The sequence below is a fragment of the Equus quagga genome, chromosome 1, assembly GCF_021613505.1.
Source record: "Equus quagga isolate Etosha38 chromosome 1, UCLA_HA_Equagga_1.0, whole genome shotgun sequence".
Taxonomy (NCBI): Eukaryota; Metazoa; Chordata; class Mammalia; order Perissodactyla; family Equidae; genus Equus; species Equus quagga.
Genome location: NC_060267.1, coordinates 181,205,249 through 181,228,174, shown reverse-complemented (window position 1 = coordinate 181,228,174; position 22,926 = coordinate 181,205,249). Strand labels below are relative to the sequence as shown.

The 22,926-nt window shown below is 44.7% G+C and overlaps 1 protein-coding gene across 10 annotated transcripts in view; it reads left to right on the top strand.

Moving 5' to 3' along the window:
- The window catches only part of ANKUB1 (ankyrin repeat and ubiquitin domain containing 1), a 51,114-nt gene extending 34,153 nt beyond the window's left edge, over positions 1-16,961 (top strand). For all 10 annotated transcript variants that reach the window (XM_046657271.1, XM_046657296.1, XM_046657290.1 and 7 more), the window contains 3 exons: positions 4,541-4,655; positions 8,194-9,132; positions 15,196-16,961. In XM_046657271.1, the coding sequence (XP_046513227.1) occupies positions 4,541-4,655; positions 8,194-9,132; positions 15,196-15,388 (1,247 nt within the window). In that variant the 3' untranslated portion in view covers positions 15,389-16,961. The remainder of the gene's footprint in view (positions 1-4,540; positions 4,656-8,193; positions 9,133-15,195) is intronic.
- Positions 16,962-22,926: the final 5,965 nt, after the last annotated feature.

The following is a 22,926-nucleotide window of genomic DNA, read 5'->3' as shown; positions in this document are numbered from 1 at the left end:
GCTTTCCAGTGCTCATCTGTGAGTGCTTTTCATAATAAACTAAAGACACAGCAAATCATTTAAGTCAGGAGTTGAAATAAATGCACTTGGAACAGTATTTAAAGTCCTTTGTTTCCAGGGCTACCCGTATGAATCAAACATTTGATAAGAAAGTTTAAGTACAGCGAGAAGCTTTAGAGAAACTCAATCTATTATGTGAAGGATGACCCATATTTTGGAAAATGTTTATCAAGGCATTTCTACACGGATATTTGCAGAACCACCACGTGGTCTCTACAGAATAATTCCATAATCCTGCAGCAAAAAGAGTGAACTCTCCTAGCTGAGGCTGGATTTGCGAGGGTGAGGCAGGCTGAGGGATAAGGGCCATAATGCAGACCAGGCTCCGTGAGTAAACAAGCTGGGAAGCAGCCCTCCAGGGAGAGCGAGGCCCAGGTCAAGAAATCCAAACCCGGAGTAAGGAGGAACGGAGGAAGAGCCCCATTTCAGGGCTGGGGGTTATAACACGAACCTCCAGAAAGGGAGGGATCAGCTGAGAGAACACACACTTCGGTGTGAGTCTACCGGTGGAGTGGAGGCGAGAAGAGAAAAGAAAGGGAAACAGAAGGAAAAGAAAGAGAAAGGCAATGGAAAGGAGGGGACTTTCCAGGCCTTGGAAAGAGTCCCAAGACAAAAATTCCAGGCCAGATCCTCCTCCCAGCTTGCTGAGCGGCCTCTCCCTAGCCTGCCCAGAGGGCAACGGAGGGGCTGGCCTTTTAGGACCCTTCTGTCTTCTGCACCCTGTGACTCTAAGATTACTGGTGTTAGGAAATCCCAGTTAAGGAAAATAAGGGTGGCTTAGAATCTCTGTATGGCTCCAAAGAGCTAATGAGGGCTGCCTGCCTGCCTTCTTTCCTTCCTTCCTAGCTTCCTCCTTGCTCCCTTCCTTCTTACCTGCAAGTATTTACTATGAACCTACTATGTGTCTGAGCCTGAGCGTATGTATGGATAAGCCAAGTCATGCTCACTCCCAGCTCCTCCGGCCAAGGCCATCATACTGATTGAGAGGCAGCCAATCCACGGGCTGCCCAGCGACGTCAGCTGTCACAGCAGTGTCAGTTAGGTTCTCATTTGGAGATCAGTATAACACAGAGCACAGGAACGTGGGCACAGGAGCCAGGCTGCCCAGCTCCAGCAACTACTCCCCCTGTTACTGATGTGTAAACCCCGGGCGAGATACTTAACCGCATAGCGCCTTGGTCTCCTCGACTGCCAAACGGAGAGAATGATACAACCCACCACTTAAGGTTGTTGTGGATTTTAAATCAGCGTACTCATGTAAAGTGCTTAGAACAATGCAGAGCACATAAGCATGCAATGAATATTAACTATTCATATTCTCTCTCTCTATATATTTTTTAAAGATTGGCACCTGAGCTAACAACTGTTGCCAATCTTTTTTTTTTTTTCTTTCTCCTCAAAGCGCCCCAGTACACAGTTGTATATTCTAGTTCTGGGTCCTTCTAGTTGTGGCATGTGGGACGCCACCTCAGCGTGGCCTAATGAGTGGTGCCATGTCAGCACCCAGGATCCAAACCAGTGAAACCCTGAGCCACTGAAGCAGAGAGCGCGAACTTAACCACTCAGCCATGGGACCAGCCCCTCAATATATTATTATTATTAATTGTTATTAGTCTTGTGAATTCAAATTGGGAAATGCAGAGAGACAAAATTGGTTATCAGTAGAGGCAGAAAATGAAAGGTGTCATGAAGTAAGGCTGGGTCATAGGCATGCCAAAGTTCTGACAGGACAGAAACTGTGAGTAAGCAGGGCAGCCTGTCCATAGAGAGAGGGAGAAGACACACCCCCAGACACAGGGCATGAGAGGGGTCCTGGGGCCCGCAGGAGAGCTGGGGAGTGGCCCCTCTTGAGGGGTGCCCTGGTTCCTAGTGTCCACCAGATCCAATTATTGTCTCTGAGTATAATAAACCCCATTTTCTCGAGGGCTTCCTTGCAACCCAGGAGCATAACTAAAGCAGAGCCTACAGGCTAGAGGAGACATGATGATGGGCTCAAAGGGTTCTCTATTAGTGTTTGCAAACCAGCAGTTCCAAAGCAGCAATGTATATACAATGATAAAGAGTTTCAGAGTATATTATGGCAGCCAGTTGAGCAGTCCTTTACCCTATTTGAAGAGGTGAGAGGATGGTATAGTCAAGGAGGGCTTCCTAGAGGAGGTGATGCCGAGGTTGCATTATAAACAATTGGTAGGAGGAGGTGAGGAAGGAGTCAGAAGAATTCTGACAGAAGGGGCACCGAGAGAAGAAGTGCCAAGGCCAAAAGCAGCCTTGTGTGCACACAGAACAGCAGGCTGGCCTGCTGGGCTGCTAAGGGTTAGGAGGGCGGCACACGGCCAGAATGGGTTCTGGGAGTGGGGCCAAACTTCATCCAGCAAGTATTTACTGAGACCCCACCATGAGCCAGCAGCACTGGGGGGCGCAGGCACAGGGCTGTGAGCAAGAGCAGCAAGGGCTGCCCCCTGGGAGCTTCATTTCACGGGGAAGGCAAGCACATCAAGTAAGCAGAAATATTTCCAGCTTAGGTACCCAGGAAGACAGCGGGGCCACAGACCAAGACCCTGGATGCAGGAGGAAAAGCAGGTTGGGGAGGAAAGACGCCGAGCTGTCTTTTGGAACAGTGGGGTCATAGTGCGATCACTTGGATGGCAATGTCCCCAGCAAGGGGACCTGGAGCTGAAGTGAGGGTCTGGGCTGAAGATCTGGACCTGGGAGACAGCGGCACACGGGTGGCCAGAGAAGCCAGGAGCATCTCAGATTGCCAGTCAGTGTGTGTTCAGGGAACACTTACCGAGGGCCGGCCGTGCGGCAAGTCCTGAAGGAGCTTTCATATTAGTGGGACATGAACAAAAATCTCCAAACAGGTAGACTGATTTCAAGTACTGATGACAGGCGCTGTGAAGACGTTAAAGTGAGCTCACGGGATAGAGAGCAAGGGAGGGGAGGACGCGTGGTGGCAGAGATTGCTTTAGCTGTGGTGGCCGAGAGGGTCCTCTGTGGGGACATGACACTTGAGTTAAAAGCTGAAGGACAAGGGCACCGCAGGAAGCAAAAGAAGTTGTAAGTCTTTAGGTCCAGAGATGGAGTGCAATTGGTGTGTCTGAAGGACTGGAAAGGTCAGAGCAGCCGGCATAGAGTGAGTGAGGTCGAGCAAGGAGGTGAGAGAGGTCTGGGTGGGCCAGATGGGGAGGAGTTTGGGTTCTATCCCGAGGGAATGTGTACAGCCAGAAGAGCAAAAGGCTGAGGAAAGATTCCCCAAAACGCCTGCCTGAAGAACAAAGGGCATGTGGTGGCACAGAGAGCAAAACAGGAGAGACTTTTGAGGAGCAAGTGATAAATCCTCCAGCAGCAGAGAACACTTTCCTTTTATGTTCACAACAGGGAATGGCTCCTCTTTTGTGAAGGACAGAAGGAAAGGATGACCCGGTGAGCATCACTCAGCTCCACCCACAGCCACTCGTAAGCTAAGGGCCCAGCAAGCCCACTTGTCCTGCTGCGTATGCTTCACTTTCCTCTTCCAACGTAAGGGCTTTGGTTTACATGGTGATGTGTATATCAGTGATATGGGGTTGGCGAGCCGAGGAGGTGAAAGAAAGATTTCTTGGACACTGAAGGTCTGGCAGTAGTGCTTTTTTATTTACAGAATAGTGTGGAATAGCATGGGGACAGGACCCATGGGCAGTAAGAGCTGCTGCAGTGTGTTGAGGGTTAGAGCTAGATTTATAAGGCATAGATATGTGACTTATCTCTTTACAAGACAAAGGAAAGAATATGTAAAAAAGTCGTTAAAATGGTATCAGTGCAGGTGGGGCCTGGTTATTGGGTGGTCCTATAACTGTAGATAAGAATCAGATCTGATTAAGTAAATGGCTGAAGCCATCACCTTAAATATCATCTTCAGCTAAAGACAAAGGAGGATGGTGGTGGTGGTGGGGGAGTCCGTTACATGAGGTTACCAGACAGTAAACAAGAACAAGATTATGCAGACTGAAGTCCTAGCCTTCCCCATTAAGAGTTTCTAGAGATAAGGTCATCCCCCCTTCCTCCTGGGGCAGAGAGGGAGATGCCCCCACAGATGGGGACTTCCTTCACAAATGCAAATGTCTCTCATCAAAGGGCAAGCATACTCTACCTTTCAGAGTCTCTTTCCTGTCTGCAGTTTTCAAAAGTAACCAGCCCAAAATAATCCTCATCATCAGTACAGAATCAATGACCCCGGGACTTTTTAAGATAACTGCAAAATAGATTTCAGTGCTATGTGCGGTGACTGTGCAGATGAGAAAATGGAAGTGCGCAGAAGCTAAATGGCTTTCCAAGTCAATACCGGCCTACGCTGAAAATAGCATCACTGTCCACTTATCCCAAGGTTACTGTTTGTTTTGCATTTAGCTCACGCCTCTGTTTGGGGAAAGCTGTCGGGAGTTTTATGGATGGCCCACCACAGTGACGGACGGAACCATAAACTGCCTCTCTTGATCCACAGGCGCAACACTTCGCTTGGACGTCTGGGATGGATGGAAGGAATTTCTGATGGGTTGTCTCCTCGGACAAAAACTTAAAGTGCAACGCTATTTATCAAACGAAGGACCAGTACTCAAGTACGGAGATAAAGCCAATGCTAAATTAGTTTAAGTAATCTTCACTAAACTTCCATAGGACACTGAGTCTGCAGCTGACTCTGCAGCTGGGGTGCTGCTCGGGCCAGTTCCACTTAGCACGCCCCAACCAGACATTCTTATGGAAAAGTTGCTAGAACAAGGCAGCAGGGGTGGCTCCAGGGCTGACAGCCTTTGGTGGTGGATCGCAATTCAGGTAGACTGTCCTCAGGAAACACTACTTAAATGGTCTGGATATCAGGCTTTTAACAGCACTTTTACAGGCTATCAGAATAAGTACCTTGCCACTCTCACATTCAAGTATGTTAAAAAACACTAAGTGCTAATTGATTGGCTGAAAACATTGGCTGCCTCTTCTCAAGCTCCTATGCAATTTTTCAAACTGCATTTAATACAAGTGTTCATACTTTTGCCACACATGTACACATGCATACCTACAGACAAGCACACCGTGTGTGGCTGGGGCCGTGGGGGAGGGAGGCTCAGGGAAGCAGGTGGACATTTTAATGTCATTCCGCAGTCAGCGGCTTCCCAGATGCATAAGCCACAGCGCCCTTCGGGTTTTAATTCCGCCGCGTCTTAGAGCAGCGCCCCCTCGTGGGTGATTTCCTCGCTGCACGGAAGCCCACACCCACAGGAGCTCTGGGGGCTGTGTGAAGGGACACACTGCAATACCAGCTTTTGCAATTTTACAGATATTCAAATATTTTAAATTAATTTCTATTTGGGGATAGTGATAATTCTCTTTTTTCAGGTTCTGAATCCAAAGAAATAGCTGTGTGGCACTGTTACTTTAAATAGGGCGCATTTATTGAATACTTTGTGGCAGACACTGCTTTCTATTTATTACCTCATTTTGTACTGATAAATTTATGAGGTGGATGCTATTTTGTCTTGTTTTATAGATGAGGACACTGATGTTTGGAAATCTGCCCAATGTCATACAGCTAGCAAGGGCACAACTGGGTATTGGATCCTGACAATTTAACACCCGTGCTCATGTGCTTAACCATCTCCACTTGACCTAATCTTTAAATAAAATCTGAGAGCTTGGGGCTGTCAATGATCACACTGAAAGCTCCTTTTATTCCTCCACCCAATCAACAAATATCTATTCAGCATTGACTATGCACTGTGCAAGATCCTAGGAATATAGCAGTAAATAAGATGTGGGCCTGCCTTCAGCAAGCTTACAGTCCAGTAGGAGAGACAGAAAACAAGTAACCCATTCCCGCAGAAGCAGAATTGCAAAATGTTTGGGAGTATAAACCCAGTGCCCATCCGTCTAGGTTCAAAGCCCCACTCCCTCTGTGTTTAGTTGTATAAATTTGGGCAAGTTATCTAAATATCCTGTACCTCAATTTCCTTTTCCATTAAATGGGAAATAGTATCTATCTCATAGAACTTTCTAGAGATTAAATGACCTAGTAATTACAAGGAACTTGGAAGGCTGCCTGGCATATGGGAAACAGGATATAAGTGTTGGACGTTGTTGCTGTTCCTATTCAGTGTGAAAAGTGTTGTGACATGGGCATGGTGCAAGATGACATGGGAATGTATATTATGGACAACGAACTAGACTTAGGGGGTCATGTAAAGCGTCCTGAGTAATGGAATTTAGGTTGAGACCTGAAGGGTTGGTGCTCAGGTAGATGACAGAGAGAAGAAAAAAGATGTCCCCAAATAGATGGAACCACGTGTACAAAGAGCTGGGGGGCAAGAGAATAGATTCAAGGAACTAGAGAAGTTCCACGTGGTAGATCACAGAGTGAGAGGGAGCTACTGGCCCGAGGCTGGAAAGATAAGAGGCCAGCTCAGGCAGGCCCCTGCAGGAATGTAAAGGAATTTGGACTTTATCTTTTAAGCGTTGGGAAGACATTGAAAGTAGAGACGGGCCATGATGAGATCTGCATCTTAGAATGCTGGCTCTGGCTGTGGTGTAAGGAATAGAGGCAGGCAAAGAGAGAGCGAGACAGTCAGGAGATGATGGCAGCCTGAACTAGGATTATGGCAACAGAGGTGGAGCTAAGACAGATATATTCAGGAGGCAGAGTCAACCGGTCTAGATAGCAAATTAGATATGGAAAGAGAGGGAAAGGAAGGAGAAGACAAGGATGAAGTCTAGGCTCCCAGCTTGATAATATGGTGCATAGAAGGTCTGTTCATCCAGGAAGGGAACCTTAGAAGAGGAGCAAGTCTGAGGGAGAAGATGAGGAATTCAGTCATGGGCATGTTGAGCTTGAAGAGTTTATTGGACCCATAAATCCAACTGGAGATGTTTGAAGGAAAGATGTGGGCCAAGAACCTGGGGTGCCAGGGGAAGGATAGCTGCCCAGCCGCCCAGAGATCTCAGGGGCCATCTTCACAGTCCAGCTAGGAGGGAATCTTCTCCCCAAATGGAGAAAACTGGTCATATTGAAAGATGCTGACTTGCCCTAATGAATTTCAAAAGAAATTTATGTGAACCAAAATACCAGCATATTAATGTATAACCCCAATTAGTTATAATCTAACTGCCAGAGGGTCCTACACACCCATATGTTCTGGGCAGATCATCTTCCTCATACAGAAAAATTATATGGGAAGCCACATAGACATCAAAAGATGGTGTGGTGAGCATGCGATCAGAGACAGGAGAGTTAGGTATATGCAGTAGATCTGGGATGATACCAGGTTAGCTTGCCTCCATCTCTACAATGGGGCCAGAGAGTTTTGCCCAAGGGTACCCTAGACAATACCTGGCGGGACTTTGTCTAGTTTGCCTCCCTAACTCTCGTTTCTCCGAACAGCCTTCACCAGTCTCTCAACTTATGCCTTATGGGGTATTGGCGGGATACCAGGAAGGCCAGTGCGGCTCTAGCACAGTGAAAGAGAAGGGGAGTGGGGCAGGACAGGCAGGCAGGGGCAGGGGACAGGGGCCTTGAGGCCAAGGTGAGGAGTCTGAATTTCAACTGCAGTGAGAAGTTCTTGGGGGGTTGGCAAGAGAGGATAGGCCGCTTGCAATCCATGGTCCTCCAATCCAGTCACTGAGGACCACGTGAGGAAAGCCCACAGGGAGCTGAGAGACCAGAGCACTGGTGGGGGTGCTGGTGGGGCAGCCGGTGGTGTAGACCAGAGTAGCAGGAGAGACTTTGAGAAGCGGGAAAATAAGGGTTGTCAGAAAAGACAAAGCAAACATACAGAAATTTCAAATTTCTAACATGTGTTGAATTCCTTCTAACACTTTCCGAATTAACAGAAAGCTTGATATTTTCCCTGAGCATTTGATTTTCCTAAGAAAGAAAACCGCTCCTAAGAAACCAGTTTGGATTATTATTTACATGTGCCCAGTAAGACGATGTGTGTAAGCGGCATCTGTGCTGTTTAACCTCTATGTTACTCTATGCCTTTTCTGAAAACATTTTAGGTAAAAGTAAGAAGTGAACATTTTAACTAGATGTTTCGTGGGTATTAGTGTCCCTACATTTGTGTGTTTGCTGAGTCACTGAACACCCCTCTCCTACTCGTGTCACTCCTGCAGGTATCAGAAAAGGGTCGCCCTGTACATCGCCGCCTTTCACGGCCACATCGAGCTCACTGAGTGGGCCCTGAAGCAGGGCGTGCGGCCCAACGAAGCGGTGGGTGCTCACCCCTGTCGAGCATGGTGCCACGAAGCCCTTCACGCGGACGTCGCGAAATGCCCCATTCACGCAGCTGCAGAGGCAGGCCAGCTGTTGATTCTGAAGGCCTTTGTCAACGGCAGCGTGCTGTGCCTGGAATGCAAAAATGCGGAGGGACAAACTCCCCTGACCGTCGCGTTCAAACACAGGCACAAAGACTGCGTGTTATATCTGTTGAGTAAAATGTGGTCCACAGTTTCTTTTCCGAAAATTTCAGTCCCCATGAGGGTTTATATTAAAATAAAACAATGGATCCTGAGAGCTCAGAGTCACGGCCTTAATAAAAGCCAGCTTTGCGGAGTCAGGGTCTTTGGGGCCAAAGTCGGGGACACTGTGATGGTGGATGGTTTCAGCAAACCCAGAATGACCTCCAAGAGCTGGCATAAGGCTGAGAACCAGGACTCGCAAGGCACCGTGGGCAAGCTCCCGCCCCTCGGGGAGCAAACTGCAGGCCAGAGACCTGTCAGTCCTTGGGCCATTCCACAGCAGGGCACAAGGGAACCAACCTGCAAAGTTCCTCCGCTGGGAGATGCAGATGTGTTCTCTGAATTGCAAAGATATCAACAACAAAATCGGAAAAAAGTTACTGCCGCAGCTGGGAAAAAAGTGAAGCTCATAAAAAATACGTATCTTCCTCAAGTCCCCCTCCCTCCCGTTTCAAGAGTGGGCTACTCACACCCCTCGTTTTACTACGCAACCCCCAGTGCTGACTTTCTACTCAGATCCTCCTTCTCATCGTTCTCTGAGCACAGCGGGAGGACTCCAAGGGAGAACGCCATCTACTGCTTGGCCGTCGCCAGGTAATGCTTTCTCTGCAAACATGCGGGGACAAACCTTTAAAGGGGCAGGGCCAGCGCAGGAAACGGTCCAGGCAGTCCTACAACGCCCGATAGCTTAATACAGGTTGTCCACTTCAAGGACCTCATCTCAGTCTCGGGTCCAGGAGAAAATGAACTGATTCTATCGGCCAGTCCAGTCTGGGTAGCACTTTGCTCCTCAAGATTTCAGGAAGGGAAGAGACAGTGGAAAGAGATGCATCAAATTCTCTTGCTGCTGCTTCTTGTTCTTTTTTTTTTTTTTTAACTAATAAGACGTTAATTATAACTAAAGGGAGAAATGTGGGAGGGAGATAGCAAAGCGTCGTGGAAGACTGGGTATAACGGAAGTGGGAGGAAAGAAAGGAACAATTTAATGACAAACTGAACCATAAGGACTTCAGCTGACTTACTGGGCAAGATATACAGGTTGGGGGAGACCTATACTGGATAGGGGGAGAGAATTGACACTAATATCTAAGGTCAGTTAAAAAAGTAATCCATTATCACATTTAAAGACATAAACAAGTGTATCAGAAGTGGACTTTTCAGGCACATTCATTTCATAAGGTAAAATTTTATATATTGGTCATCAGATTTCACTGAAAACACAACTCTGATCAGATCTCGGGGCCCATGCATTCCTTATGAGGTATGACTGGGTGCCCACATTACAGAAGAAATACAGATTTATGAATGGCTTTTTTCCTTACTCAGTATATTGAGAAGGAAAGGAAAAACAAGCCCGGGTTGTTTTAGCTGCCTTTTTGTTTTGGTCCTTAGCTCGGCTCTACTTTAATTCAGCGAGGTTGTTGCCACCTAGCGGTGGGAGTAATTTGGGCTCCAAAACGCAAAATTCAGGATCCAGCGCAATGAGGTTGACAGCAGATGAAGAAACTGCTTAACAGCTGCAGTCTTTGTAATTTGTGAGGTATAAAGAGATCATGTAAAATTCTAGAAAAAGACTGGAAAATGATTAATTAATTAATTTTAGAAAGACTAGAAAAAATTATATAGCCCATCTTAAAATCAGGCTGTAAACATAAGAAAGGAAACACTGATTAGTTTTATCAATAGATGCACATTAAAAATGAGTTTACTTTCTACACATCCAGTAAGTGCTTATTATGGCCCAGCGCAGTGCTAAGCAGAGCGGAAACTTGCAAAAGTATCTGTGTTTAAGGTGGGGGTGTGTGTGGTTTTGGGTGAGAAAGACTGCGTGTGTGTAGCGCTTTCTTGGGGAGGAACTGAGTTGTGAAACACATCGTAAAATGCACAAGGAGCACTATTCTCACATGTACGGCGTGTAGAACTTTTACATTTGCATACATCCACATAACCACCGCTCAGATCAGACACAAAATATCCCAGCACCCCAAAAAGTTCCCTCAGGTCCCCTGCCGGTCAATAACCCCTCCCAGATACAAGCGTGACTCTGATCTCCATCAATGAAGATGAATTTCGCTTGTTCTTGAATTTCGTATGAAGGGCATCATATGGTATGTACCTTTTTATGTCTGGCTTTTTTGCTCAACATAGTGCCTATGAGATTCATCTATGTTTTTCCATGTATTGATTCTTCTTATTTCTATCTAGTGTTCCATTTCTGTGTAATATTCCGTATCAATTTACCTATCCCTTCTCCTTTTGATGGGCATTTGAGTTTTACCTAATTCGGGGCTCTTTTGAATGAAACTGTCTGATTATTCTCACATATGAGGTTAGTGGACTTTCCCATCCATTTCACTCGACTCTAGGCCTAGGAGTGGAACTGCTGGGCCGGGAGGGAAGTTTAAGTTTAGCTTTAGTAAATACTTACAGTTTTCCAAAGAGGTCACACCGGCGAGCTATTTTTGTAGGTCTATCTCATGAGGATTGGAGCTATCCAGTGGAGGCAATTTCAAAGTTGAGAGGGGCATTGCTGGAGCAAACATTTCCTTAAAGAAAGAGGCTAGTGCAGAAGTGAGGCTCCCAGAAGGAGGGGTGGTCGGTCTGACTGTGTGCTGCCCCTGGCTGAGTTACTCTTAGCCAATCTTCTTTGCAACCTTACTGCTTCTCTTTTCCCAGCACTTTTCTCTTCCCTCTATTCATACTCTGTCCTTCCTGCCCATCTGTTTCTGCCCCTTTCATTGCCTCTCTCCCAAGATCTGTCCCAAGTCCGCCTGTTGGTGGGCTGTGGTGGGGGGAAGGGGACCTGTAGCCCCTGCACAGCTCTTTTTGGTCTGGTTCCTGCCCCTCGTACGAGCCGTGAAAGCACTTGTGTCTCCTGAAGCATAGGCAGCCAGGCAGTCTAAGCACCTCCCACGAAAGGCCAGGACAGCTCTTGTGCCAAAAAGACACAAACATGGGGAGCATCTTGATGGCTGGGTCCACTGTCACCAAGCTAGTGTCACAGCCAGGAGATGAGGAAGAACCTAACGTGACCCTTCATGATGGAAACCCAGGGAAACTGTGTCAGGGTGGGTGACGTAACCATCAGATGTTCCTGAGTGTGGGGAGGAGAGTCTCCCAAACCAGGAGCCCACACATCTCATCTGGCATCATGAGAAGGCACTTGCTGGACCACAGGTCATGCAGGAACTCCACCTTTAGATTCATGGAAATATACTCAGGGCTGACTCAAAGATGGCATTGCTGTAGTTGGCTCAGATCAGTGTGAACGTGGGTCTGAGCTGTGAGCACACGCAGCTGACGGACAGGCAGTGACTGACGCCAGACTGAGTCTCACCCCTCAGAAGAGAGTGTCAGCTTTATAGAGACCAAAGAACATCTCCAAGGCCTGTCTAGAAAACAGCCTTCCTTGTCACTTCTGTCCAATTCCAGGGAGGTCTGTGTGACCTGGAAGTCCAGTGTAGTGAAGATTCAAATGTAGAGGGCTGGTCCAGAAGGTTGAGTGTCCTGAGCGGACTGAGAAGAGACGGCCATCTCCTGTGGTGACTCTGATGGGCTCTCGTGCGCCTCACGAAAGTAGAGCTCTCTGTTTTTTAATAAAAAGCACCAGGGATGGGGCAGGGGACCTCTGCCACAGTTTAAGCCACTGTGGTTGATGAGGGTGTTTGCCTCAGGCTTGGAAAGCGAACGCAGGGAATAGCCTGCTCGGCATGGCCACGCCTCTAAGCCCCACTCTTGACGTAGGAGTAACTCCTCCCCAAACTGGTCTTGGTGAGTGGCCTGTGTGTTGGGGATTCTAGGAACAAAGGACAGTTGGCTCTCCTGAGGGGGAAGAAAGCAAAAGAGCAGGTGGAGCGGAAGCCTGTGTGGCCTATAGGCCGTGTTGGTGCAGAGGGAAAAGCTGGGCAGTGGAATACTTCCCCTTAAAAAAAAGAATTTTAATTACAAATACAGTAATGTGCTCTCCGGGAAACATCCAAACAACACGGGAATAGACAAAGTCAGCATGAAAGTCTCCATCCATGTCCTGCCCCACGCCTCTCCCCTCTCACGCGTCCCAGCCCTCTCCCCAGAAGGCACCATGATCACTATTCGGTTTGTAGCCTCCTAGAACTTTTCTATGTATCTCAATACATGTATGTGAGACACGCATATGTGCATGCCCTTTTTATGACGAAAGGGACCTTACTGTACTTATTCTTCCAAAATATATAGCTCTCGAACATGTCTGTCCAATCTTTCCACACTGGGGAGAATGAACTACCCCATCCTTTTCATGGCTGCCTAGTATTCCACTGTGTTTCTGTATAATAAGGTATTTAACCAGGCCCTCTTGATTTACATTCACGTTGTTTCCATGTTTCTGCCATGATAACAGTGGTGCAGTAGATCTTTTTATATATAACACTTACTCATTTGTGGAACTATTTCTATAGGATATTTTGTTCAGAGGACATAGACATACTGCTAAGTTAACTTCCTAAAAGGTGGTACCAGATTATCCCCATTTATAGAGGATGAGAGGCTACTTTTGAGTTAATGACAAATCTCTGGCTAGAAGGGACCAAGGCCCAGAGGGCACTGTAGTGAGGGGTAGACCTGACAAAGTCTCTCAGGGTCAGTCTGTGTGGAACAGTGTTATAACCCTTCCCGGAGAAAAGACTGTCAGTAGCACCCCCGCCCCAACTAGGAACAAGTTTGGTGCAGGTCAGCTGCCGGCCCTTGTGGCACACGGCCTGCCCTGTGTACTTCCCAAGTATGCCGTGTAATGGGCACGGAGCAGGTGTTTCCTCTCATCCTCAGGGATATACACCACCCTCTCCTGTCACTCCCCCCAAGTCCCCCTTCATCAGGTGCTAGGGCTCATGGGAGTGGAGGCGAGGGCTCTGCTGATCTCCTTTTACTGGCAAGTCTGCCCATTTTGCACAAGTGAGCATGCGGTCCCAGGAAAGTACAGGTGGCAAGCAGGGCGCTGTTCTCGTGCATTCCATAGCACCGGGGTCCTCTCCTCAGTTCTGCTTTGGATGAGAAAGAACGCACAGGAGCAGCAAAGGGAGGCATGAGCTGGGCCTTCAGCCTCATCACAGGTCAGAGAGCTGACTGAAGCCTGAGGTTCAGCCTCCCAGACCAGCTTGTCAAACAGCTCATGCTCAAGCCTTGCCCTCCAGTGAGGCATCTTGAATTCCATGACCCAACCAGGTGGGAAGAACCTTGTGTCTTGAGTTCACTTCTGCATTTCTAGCATAGTGCCTGGCATATAGCGAGGGCTCAATACACAGTGGTTTAATGATGCGCAGAGCCAGGGAGAGGGGGATATAGTCATGCCATCCTTTCCTCCCGGAGCTAGGAACGCCTATGCTGAAACGTAACGCTGAGATTCACTTAGGTGGTTGGGCTGATGGTCCAATTAATGGTTATTAATGGTTATTCATACTGAGCTGAAGATATAGTGGTAGGGTGACATTCCTAGTTTTACCACTGAAAGTCCTGTTTCCTGGGAAATCCCTCAGTCCTGGGCAAACCACCCCCTTCCATGGGGTAGGAAGTAGGTAGGAGGCTCGCAGAAGTCCTTTTTTAACAGGCAAGTCACATAATCAATTTTCATTTATTTTTGAAGACAAATCTGGTGGAGACGCGTGGAAGAGTCACAGGAAGGAAGTAACACTGAGAGTGGGGGAGGACTACAACAGAGTTGCAGTAAGAGAAGCAAGAGAGGATAAAGCCCTGGACTAGAGCCGAAGGAGTCAGGGAGGAGGGGAAAGGTGAAATATCACAGAGATCGCTAAGGAATAATCTACAAAATTTGGTCACAAGTGGGTGTAGGAGTGGACAGAGAAGGAGGAATTGAGCTTCGTTTCCAGCTTTGGAGATGGTGAGGATGCAAAGCCACCGCTTAGAGCAAGGAAACTGCAGGGGGAGAGGCGTAGGAAGAAGATTTGCCTTTTAAGACATGCAGATTGGAAGTGTCTGTGGGATGACCAATTACTAAATCTGAAGAAACGTCAGGATTTAGGAGTCACGGATATGGGAGGTGAAGCAATTAGTGCATGAGGCCTCCCAGGATGAGCGTGTAGAAGGAGAGAATGGCAAAGGACAGAATCTTAGAGGACCCCAACATTCAAGGGAATGTCAAACCCCTCTGTGTAAATCACACTTGCACCCTAGAAAGTAGGAATAACCACATTCAGATTTACAAGTCTTTATTAGTATATAGCCAGAGAATAGCTGTCAGGAAACATTAAGTTTCACTGCATTTCAGTTAAAGGCTATCAAAATATCGAATATTTTATCAGTGAAGAAATGTGTGTTTGTGGCGGGGGAGAAGGACGAGAAGGGAGAATAGGCTGGGGAACATGTTCCGTATAGGGATGCAGGGGGAACAGACGGAAAAAGTTTCAGCCCAGAGAATTCCGAATGACATTGAGTGGTTTTCTAATTGTGGGTTCTAAGCTTCCAGCACTGCCTGGAAAAACGTCATTCCCCTGCTTTACAAGGATCTGGTTTTAGAATGATTCCTCTTTCCTATTTTACATCCTACCTCATGTGAGAAGATAAACTACCCACAGCTATAAAATCAACCTAAATTTTTCCATCATTTCAGCTATAATCGGGGACAAGATTGGATCTCTTTATAAATTACGTCTTCTTTTCTTGCAGTGCCTTTAAAGAGAAACGATGGCTTCAGCAGTTAGGAATAGCAAGAGTTCTAGCAAAAAAGAGCATTTCTAACCTGACTACCCAAGGAGGCCTGACAGCATGTAAAAATCCTTGGGAAACTGAAACTGCACTGAAAAGTCATGACAACCCCAGTGTGGGCGAAGACCTGTTCAAACAGAACCTCCAGCTCTAATGTTAACATTCCTAACAACTCAGCCTATAATTCCTAACAACAGTCCAAATGCTGCACGACTTTCAACAGGATATTTAATGTTTAACACCATGTTTTCTTGAACTCCATCACACTAAGTGAAAATCTAGGCCATTTGTTTTTGCACAAAGAGTCTGAGGAAGAATTCATAAGAACCTGAGAATGCAGTCGCCTACAGGGAAACTGGGAGGATGGGAAACAAGGATGGGAGTGAGAATTTTTACTGTTCCTTTCTCTTTTTTGGTTTTCCTGGGTTTGTTTTTAATGCTTTTATTTTTTTAAACCATATGAATTGTAGTCTATAGTTAAAAAAAATAAAGAGAATTCTGTAAGCACAGGGAAAGCCCCTAGGACACTTACAAAGACCACGTAGGACTAGTACTGGCCTCAGACATCATCTGAACTTCTGCTAAAGCATTGCTTTCTATTAGTGTTTACAAACTGACGTAAAGTTTGCAAACAGTGAACTGCACAGATCTTAAACGTAAGATTCAATGGCTGTGACAAATACATAGATCTGTGTAACCAACACCCCAGTCAAGATGTGAACACTTCCATTACCCCGGAAAGTTCCTTCAGGCTCCTGAGTCTGCCCCAGTCCCCTCCAGGCGCACGACTCTGATTTCTCTCTCTGTGCAGTTTCCCAGTCAAAGGAATCATACAGTCATGCACTTTCGCACCTGGGTTATTCTGCTCAACTTGACGTTCTGAGATTTATTTCCTTTGTTGCATGGATCAGTAGCACACCCTTTTGTTCTTTGCCACTCTATGTAGTAATGGCCCCTTTTTCATTCCTAATATTGGTAACTTTTGCTCTACTTTTATTTTGTCATGAATATTCAGTCTTGTAATGGTTTTATCAATCTTACTAGTTTTATTAATTTTTTTTATAATGAACTATTACTTTTGGTAATTCTTTCTATTATATATTTGCTTTCTAATTTGTTAATTTCTTTTTTCTTTTTCTTTTTTTTTTTAGTTTCTACTTCTCTGATTAAGTTCTTTATCTGTCATCTAATATTTTGGACATATTATTCATAGTTATTTCAGAATCCAAGTCTAATATCTCCAATATCTATACTTCCTTCATACAGCTCTTTCTCAGGTCTTTTTTATTACTAAGTAATATTCCATTATATGGGCACACCATAATTTATCTCTCCAACTGTATGTACATTTGGGTTGCCTCCTGTTTTGTCATATTGTGAATAAAACAGCTATGAACATTATTTTAAAGGTATTTTTCTGGATATATGCTTTCATTTCTTTTGAGCAAATACCTAGGAGTGGAACTGCTGAATAATAGGGTAAATGTACACTTAACATTATAAGAAACTGCCTAGCAGTTCTTTGAAGTGGTTTTATGATTTTACATTCCCACTAACAATGTACAAGTGTTCTGGTTGCTTCACATACTTGCCAAAATTTCATGTCATCAGCGTTTTTGACTTTTAATTATTCTAGTGGGTTTGAAATGACATCTCATATGGTTTTAATTAGCATTTACTTGATGACTAATGGTATTGAATGCTTTTTCATGTGCTTTTGGCCATCTGAATATCTTTTGTGAAGGGTCAAGTCAGGTCTTTTGCCCATTTGAAAAATTGTGTCGGGGCCACCCCGTGGCCAAGGGGTTAAGTTCGCACGCTCCGCTTCAGCCACCCAGGGTTTCTCTGGTTCAGATCCTGGGCATGGACCTAGCACCTCATCAAGCCATGCTGAGGCAGCGTTCCACAGAGCAGAGCCAGATGGACCCACAACTAGAATATACAACTATGTACTGGGGGTCTTTGGGGAGAAGAAGAAAAAAAAATGTGTTATCTTTTCATTCATTATTGGTTCATTGGAGGTTTTTTTGGTTTTTGTTTTTGGGGTTTTTTTGGTGAGGAAGATTGGCTCTGAGCTAACATCTGTTGCCAATCTTCCTCTTTTTCCTGAGGAAGATTGTTGCTGAGCTAACATCTGTGCCAATCTTCCTCTATTTTTTGTGGGATGCCACCACATTGTGGCTTGACAAGCAGTGCTAGGTCTGCATCTGTGATCCAAACCTGGGAACCCCGGGCCACCAAAGCAAGCATGCGAACTTAACCACTAAACCACTGGGCTGGCCGCCACTGGAGATTGTTATATACTCACGATACAAGTTCTTTGTCAGATCTATGTATTGTGAATATTTTTTCCCCAGCCTATGGTTCACTTTTTCATTTTATTAATGGTGTCTTTTGATGAATGAGAGTTTTCGACTTTGATAAAGTACAGTTTACCATTTTCTTCTTTTATGGTTCATGATTTCTCTTTCCTCTCTAAGAACTCTCTGCCTACACCAAAGTAATGAGGATATTCTTGTATGTGTTGTTCTAGGAGTTTCATAGTTTTAGCTTTTATGTTAGGTCTATAATCCATCTCGAATTATTTTTTTAATTATTTTATTGGGGTCATATTGGCTTACAACATTGTGTAAATTCCAGGTGTTTATCACTATATTTCAGTTTCTGTATAGACTGCATTGTGTTCATCACCAACAGTCCATTTTTTATCTGTCACCTACATATGTGCTCCTTTAGCCCACCTTCTCCTCTGGTAACCACTAATCTATTCTCCTTATCCATGTATTTATCTTCCATACCTGAGTGAAATCATACAGTATTTGTCTTTCTCTGACTTATTTCACTCAGCATAATACCCTCAAGGTCCATCCATGTTGTCAGAAATGGCACAATTTTGTCTTTTTCCTGGCTGAGTAGTATTCCAGTGTGTGTGTGTGTGTGTGTGTGTGTGTGTGTGTGTGTGTGTGTGTGTATCTATCACATCTTCTTTATCTGTTCATCCACTGATGGGCACTTGGGTTGCTTCCACATATTGGCTATTGTGAATAATGCTGCGATGAACATAGGGATTCATATACCCTTTTGAAGTATTGATTTCGTGTCCTTGAGATAAACACCCAGTAGTGTAATAGTTGGATGATAGGGTATTTTTATTTTTAATTTTTTGCATCTCAAATTGTTTCTGTGTGTGATGTGAGGTCAGGGTCAGGATTCACTTTTCCCCCGTAAGTTTATCAAATTGTTCTAGTACCAATTGATGAAAATACTTTCCTTTCCCTCACTGAATTACCTTGGCACCTCTGTCAAAAACCAATTTACAATATATCAATGGATCTATTTCCAGACTCTATTCTGCTCCATTGATCTATTTACTTATCCTCATACTGAGATCACACTGTCTTAATTACTATAGATTTCTAGCGGCTGTTGGAATCGGGTATTATGAATACTCCAGCTTTGTTCTTTTTCCAGGTTTGTTTTGGCTACTCTCAGTCCTCTGCATTTCCATATAGATTTTTAAATGAACTTGTCATTCTTTACAAAAAACCCATTGAGATTTTGACTGGGCGCAAGTGACATCTTACTAACACTGAATCTGACAACCCACGACGTGTTTCTTTATCTGTGGTGTTCGTCCCCTTTCATTTAGGTCTTCCTTAATTTCACTCATCAATGTTTCTTAGTCTTCTGTGTAGAGGTCTTGTAAGTCTTTTGTTAACTTTTTTCTTAAATATTTTATATTTTTTGATGTTATTTGCTAGGAAGATTTTTAAGATAGATTCTGTTACAACAGTCAGAGTCGCCTAAATCTAAAGCTCATTTGAAAAAATACCTTTAGGGGCTGGCCCGGTGGTGCAGTAGTTAAGTTCACGTGCTCTGCTTTGGTGGCCCAGGGTTCACAGGTTTGGATCCCAGGTGCAGACCCACACACCATCATCAAGCCATGCTATGCAGCATCCCACATGAAACAGAGGAAGACTGGCACAGATGTTAGCTCAGCGACAATCTTCCTCAAGCAAAAAGAGAAAGACTGGCAACAGATGTTAGCTCAGGGCCAATCTTCCTCACCAAAAAAAACAAAAACAAAAACAAAAAAAAAACCTTTAAGTTCCTAGTTAGATATTATGGGCTTGGGGCACATAGAAGGTTAATACAAAAGAAAATGCAAAGATAATGCCAAAGAGATGTTGTGTAAGGTAGCATGTGTAAAGGTGTTAGTTCACTGTAGAAACAGTAAGAGGGGAGAGTGACTGGAAGAGGGCACAGCGGAGGTTCTGGGATACTGGTAACAGGCAATTTCTTGATCTGGGTCAACAGGCGTGTTCAATTTGAGAAAATTCAACAAAGTATTTTTTATCTGTTCCCTTTTCTGTGTGGATTTTATAATCCAATTGAAAAAGTGAACTAAAATAATGAAAAAAAAAAATCCAAGGAGCTAATTCACACATTGGTTGCCAACCTCAGACTCATGAGAGGGCAGTTCATGTGAGTGATGGGTGTCACCACGCTACTGTCCCCTTGACAGTATGCTGAATTGAACTGCAATTCCTAGCAGGAGATGATAATATTTTAGGTATCATTGAAACACAGCCAAGTGAATGCCTGGTGCAAAGATTCTGGGCTGGAATGCCTAGGAAGAACAAAGGAATATGGGGAAATATGAGGGAAAAGATAGGTGGGTGAGGTGGAGGGAGATAGAAAGATGAGGACAGAATGTGAGAGGACCATTGATAGAAAGTCGTGTTCCCTGCCGGAATTAACTGAAAAAATATGGAGTATTTATTCTTTTTTCACTTTAGTCCCAGAAGTGAGACAGCATGAAGTAACATTAAGAGCTTCTATATTATGTTATACAATTGTAAAGCATTATTATGAGCATGCACAGGATACCCTGCGACATTTATTCTAAGCCTGAATCTTATTGAAATCAGAATTAATTGCCACCTTCTTTTGCCGGGAGCCGTGGCTACATCATTTGATTGGCTGTTTGACAGGGTCCAGCCGATTAACGCCTAGGGGTGCAGGGTCGCCCCTTGGTGAAGAATAACCGGCCGGCCCCTCACATAGTTCTGAAACCTGTGCTGCTTCTATTTGCCCTTCATTCCTTTTCCTTTCTTAACCTCCAGTTTTCACTCCTTTGGGTGGCTGCTTGGGAGGCACTACCTCCTGGGAAAATTAGATATAGTAAGAGAATGTGACCACCTGTAGGTAACTTTCAAGATATTTTTCAGTTAATTAATGGAGGAGCACACAGTCCCATTTGAGACAAGCAGAAAGGAATCCTGCCCAGATAAGATGTCGAATTAGGTTTATGGCCTCTATCTGGTTAATGTTTCCTTCTCCCTCCAGTTCTTTGTCTAAATATATATGCATCATCCTTCTAAGTTTGCTGGTTAATTGGATGATCAAGAAGTATCTATATATTATTCTTGACCTTCTGCTTTCTGTTAAAATGTTATAGAGGTTTTCTCCTAAAAGCAATAAATAATAAACAATTGATGAGTAGAAGGGCCGAGGGGTGCAGGGATGCCCCTCGGTGAAGAAGGGCCGGCCGACACCCCTGATATTTTCTGAATTATATGCATGCTTTCTAGCAAGGTTATGTCTATACTTATTTCTGTTTTTCATTCTTGAAGATATATACTTTAGCTTAGCTTTTCAGCCCTTTACTTTACTAACAAAATGATACTTTCTCTGGCAGTGTGCTTAAGGGACTGTTAGCTCCACAATCTAAAAGACAAAGGAATGCTTTCACCCCCTAAAGGGCGCGAAAATGTAAAGATGTTTAACTGCCCGCTGAGAATGCAGATAGCCCTGGGGATAAGATACCTTGGAGTCGCGTTTTGTTCCCACTAACCATCTACACTAATGGCATAAATGATTGAGGGAGGGAGGGATGGCTCCACCAGGATGCAACCAGACGGACTGCTGTCCTGTCCGGAGGCCTGGACCTTCTCTCTTTGATTTAACTTTACCATGAATTACAACAGGTGTCTAGGTACCTATCTCTTTTAGCTTAGAGACAACAAACACTAGTTAGTTGCGGAGAAGACTACCATTAACCTTATGCTATATAGAATGGAATGCTAATAAATATTCTTGTGCTCGTTTTTTTTACTTCCTTATCTCTCTGAGAATATTTGTAGAACCATTTCTGTACTAATCCTGAAAAATATATAAACGACACTTGTGCACAGTAAAGTCGGACTTGCTAACACCAACCCAAGTCTCACGTCCTCTTTATTTTCCCCTCATTGCGCCGACGCCGTCCATCCCTCAGGAACCTGGACTCAGCCGGGGCAGGACCCCGGGATTCTTTACGCTTCCATACTATTTTGTTCAGTCCTCAAGTATTACCACTCACACACTGTATCAAAATTACTTGATTGTCTCCCTCACTTTACTGTCGTCTCCTAGAGGGCAACGACATTGTTTTATTTATCTCCAAACTGCCAAGGCACAGCATACGCTTGAACCTCTGAGTAATTGCTCTAAAAGTATTTGTTGAATTAAACGAATGGGTTTTAGGATGACCGTGCACAGGAATTCTCAATGATTTGTGCACAGAAAATCGGCTCCTATAAAATATAAAGGCTTCAGCTCACAAATCCTTCAGTTGCTTAATGTGAATTTGTTTCATTTGATCATCAAAATCAATTTCTTAACGTGAATTTATCAGTTCATCTGAGCACCATAACAGCCCCGCTGGCAAAGCAGGGCAGTCACCGTTCAAACAGCCATTTGACAAACGAAGAGGCTAAGTTTATAACGTATAAAAACACCCTTTTGGAGCCTTACCAGTAGGAAGTGTCAGAGCCAGATCTGGAATCTAGATGTTTGATTTCTCACACAGGTAATTTCCCTTAAACAACTACATGACATTTGGTAACAAAAAGTCACTCTATAAATTACTGTAGGGAGTTTAGCTCCCAGGCTGGTTCCCCGCCGTGGTCACTCGGCTTCTTGACCACCTCATTCTCCCTATTCCTCACCTTCACCTCCCCTGCCCACACTTCAGGCCCTAAGGTCACAGGGCAGAAAGGCTTCATCACATTGGCATAAGGTTGTATCTGTTTGTAAACTCATTTCCGCATTCCTATATACATCCCTACATGGGCATGCTTCTTGAATACCTCTTTTGAACCAGTTGAAAGTGGTTCTTACTGAAATCTTACTGATTCCCTCATTAATTCATGAGTTCAATACAATCTTTGACATTTATTATATATTTGTAGAAGAATCATGATTTTACCTTTTCTGAGAATTATTCTTAAATAATAACAGACATTTTAAATAACAGACATTTTCTCAATGACACATGAGTGAAAGCTTCTTCAGGAGATGATGTCATTTTTGCTGATCTGCAATTTACAATCCAAGTAAAAATTGTGCTCTCTCTGCAAACGCTGCTTCAGACCTAACTAAGAAGTCTAAGGACCTGCCTTTCTGTGCCCCAGGGGAGGAAACAAACAACTTCAACTTCAATAAGATGTGAGGGATGAGATAGACACTGAGAGAAAGCTGAAAAACTCCAATTTTCACTTCTGCCCAGGAGACACGGAATACGGAAAGGGTTGTCTCAATCCCTAGATATAAGGAGAGATACAAAGTCTCTCTCCCTCCCCCTGCTCTTCCCCGCCCCCCCCCCTCCCGCCTCACCAAGGAGCTGAGATTTGGAGACTCACATGCCTA